General features: G+C 43.1%; 1 protein-coding gene across 1 annotated transcript in view; it reads right to left on the bottom strand.

Annotated features, from left to right (window-relative positions):
- The window catches only part of LOC143277574 (glutamyl aminopeptidase-like), a 66,197-nt gene that overhangs the window by 9,311 nt on the left and 54,386 nt on the right, over positions 1 to 2,500 (bottom strand). Inside the window, exon 15 of the mRNA XM_076582452.1 lies at positions 915 to 970. Coding sequence (XP_076438567.1) covers positions 915 to 970 — 56 coding nt within the window. The remainder of the gene's footprint in view (positions 1 to 914; positions 971 to 2,500) is intronic.

Below are 2,500 nucleotides of genomic sequence, written 5' to 3'. Positions count from 1 at the left end.
TTTGACCACTCGGCCATCAGATATTGTTTTAATAGGGAAAAAAAGAAGCGAGAAGAAGAAAGGAATGAAGAAATAAAAGGAAAGAAAGACAAGAGGTCAAATAAAGAAAGATTCAGATGGAAAGAAAGAAGGATGAAAAAGAGAGAAAGAGTGAGAGGTTTGGAGAGAGAGAGAGGCAGGGGAGGGGGTGGGGGGTAGAGTTGGACGCAAAAAGAAAAAAAAGGAAGGAGGAAAGGGTGACAGAAGGAGAGAAAGAAAGAATGAATGAAAGAATGAATGAATGAATGAATGAAAGAATGAGTGAAAGAAAGAATGAATGAATGAAAGAAAGAATGAATGAATGTATCAAAGAATGAATGAATGAATGAAAGAAAGAAAGAATGAATGAAGGAATGAAGGAATGAAGGAAGGAATGAATGAAAGAAAGAAAGAATGAATGAATGAAGGAATGAATGAATGAATCAAAGAATGAATGAATGAAGGAAGGAAGGAACGAATGAAGGAAGGAAGGAATGAAAGAAAGAAAGATAGAAAGAAAGAAAGAAAGAATGAATGAATGAATGAAAGAATGAATGAAAGAAAGAAAGAAAGAAAGAATGAAAGAATGAAAGAATGAATGAATGAATGAATGAATGAAAGGGAAAGAAAAGAAAAGAGAAGCAGCAGGAAATGAGTTGTGGTGATGGCAGCGACGACTGTCCGAAGGGAGCAAACCGCTATCATGGCAACAGCAGCTATAGTTGTACTTCGATGGCCTCCCTTATAACTTATGAGTATCCGCTTCTGCTGAGTGAAACACACACACACACACACACACACACACACACACACACACACACACACACACACACACACACACACACACACACACACACACACACAGGGGTAACGGCAGATAGTGAAACGGACAGTACCTGGAAAAGGAAAAGGCGTCTCCGATCAGACCCGCTCTACTGGCTTCCGGGAATACCTGGACAGTCATCGTCATCGTCATCATCATCATCATAATCACTATCATCGTCATCATCATCATCATCATCGTCTTCGTCGTCGTCATCGTCGTCGTCGTCGTCGTCAATGTTATTGTCATCGGCATCACCATCGTCGTCGTTGCTTTCGTCGTTATTGTCATCGTCTTCGTCGTCGTCATCACCATCCTCATCGTCGTCATCGTCATCATCATCATCATCACTCGTCAGTATCATCGTCATTGTCGCTCTCGTAGTCGTCGTCGTTGTCGTCATCATCATCGTCATCATCATCGTCGTCGTCGTCGTCATAACCACCACTACCACCATCATCATCGTCGTCATCATCGTGGTCGTCGTCGTCATTGTCATAATCATCATCGTTGTCGTCATCGTCGTCGTTACAATGATCCTCATCGTCATCGTCGTCAATATTACTGTCAAAGGCATCGGCGTCGTCCTTGTCTCCGTCGTTAACGTCATCGTCTTTGTCGTCGTCATCATCATCCTCATCGTCGTCGTCGTCACCATCTTCATCATCATTATCATCATTATTGTCTTCGTCGTCGTCATCATCATCATCATTATCGTCGTCGTCGTCACCATCTTCACCATCATTATCATCATTATTGTCTTCGTCGTCGTCATCATCATCATCATTCTCATCGTCGTCGTCGTCACCATCTTCATCATCATTATCATCATTATTGTCTCCGTCGTTAACGTCATCGTCTTTGTCGTCGTCATCATCATCCTCATTGTCGTCGTCGTCACCATCTTCACCATCATTATCATCATTATTGTCTTCATCGTCGTCATCATCATCATCATTATCGTCGTCGTCGTCACCATCTTCACCATCATTATCATCATTATTGTCTTCGTCGTCGTCATCATCGTCATCATTCTCATCGTCGTCGTCGTCACCACCACCACCATTATCATCGTCGTTGTCATCATCATCACCACCATTACGTCATCGTCATGATCATCATCAACATGGTCGTTGTCGTCATCATCGTCGTTACAATCATCCTCATTGTCATCGCTACCACCACCGTGACATCATGGACGTTGTCGTTCTCATCATCATAATAAGCGTGACCATCACTGTCGTCGTCGTCATCGTCATCGTCATCATCATCACGATCATCGTCGTTGCACGCGACAGCCCCAGCTGTCTTCGTCGTCGTCATCATCATCGTCGTTGTCATAGTCAACAGATCCATTACATCGTCGTCGTTGTCGCCGTCGTAGTCGTCGTCATCATCATCGTCGTCATCATCATCATCACCACCATTACATCATCGCCATCGTTGTCATAATCATCATCCTCATCCTGGTCGTCGTCGTCGTCGTCATAATCATCATCGTTGTCGTCATCGTCGTCATAAGTTACAATCATCCTTAACGTCGTCAACGTCGTCGTCGTCACATCATCATCATTATCATCATCATCATCGTCATCATCATCATCATCATCATCATCATCATCATCGTCGTCATCATCATCATCATCATCATCATCATCA

This window comes from Babylonia areolata, chromosome 34 (genome assembly GCF_041734735.1).
Source record: "Babylonia areolata isolate BAREFJ2019XMU chromosome 34, ASM4173473v1, whole genome shotgun sequence".
NCBI lineage: Eukaryota > Metazoa > Mollusca > Gastropoda > Neogastropoda > Buccinidae > Babylonia > Babylonia areolata.
This window is presented reverse-complemented; position numbering and strand designations above follow the sequence as displayed.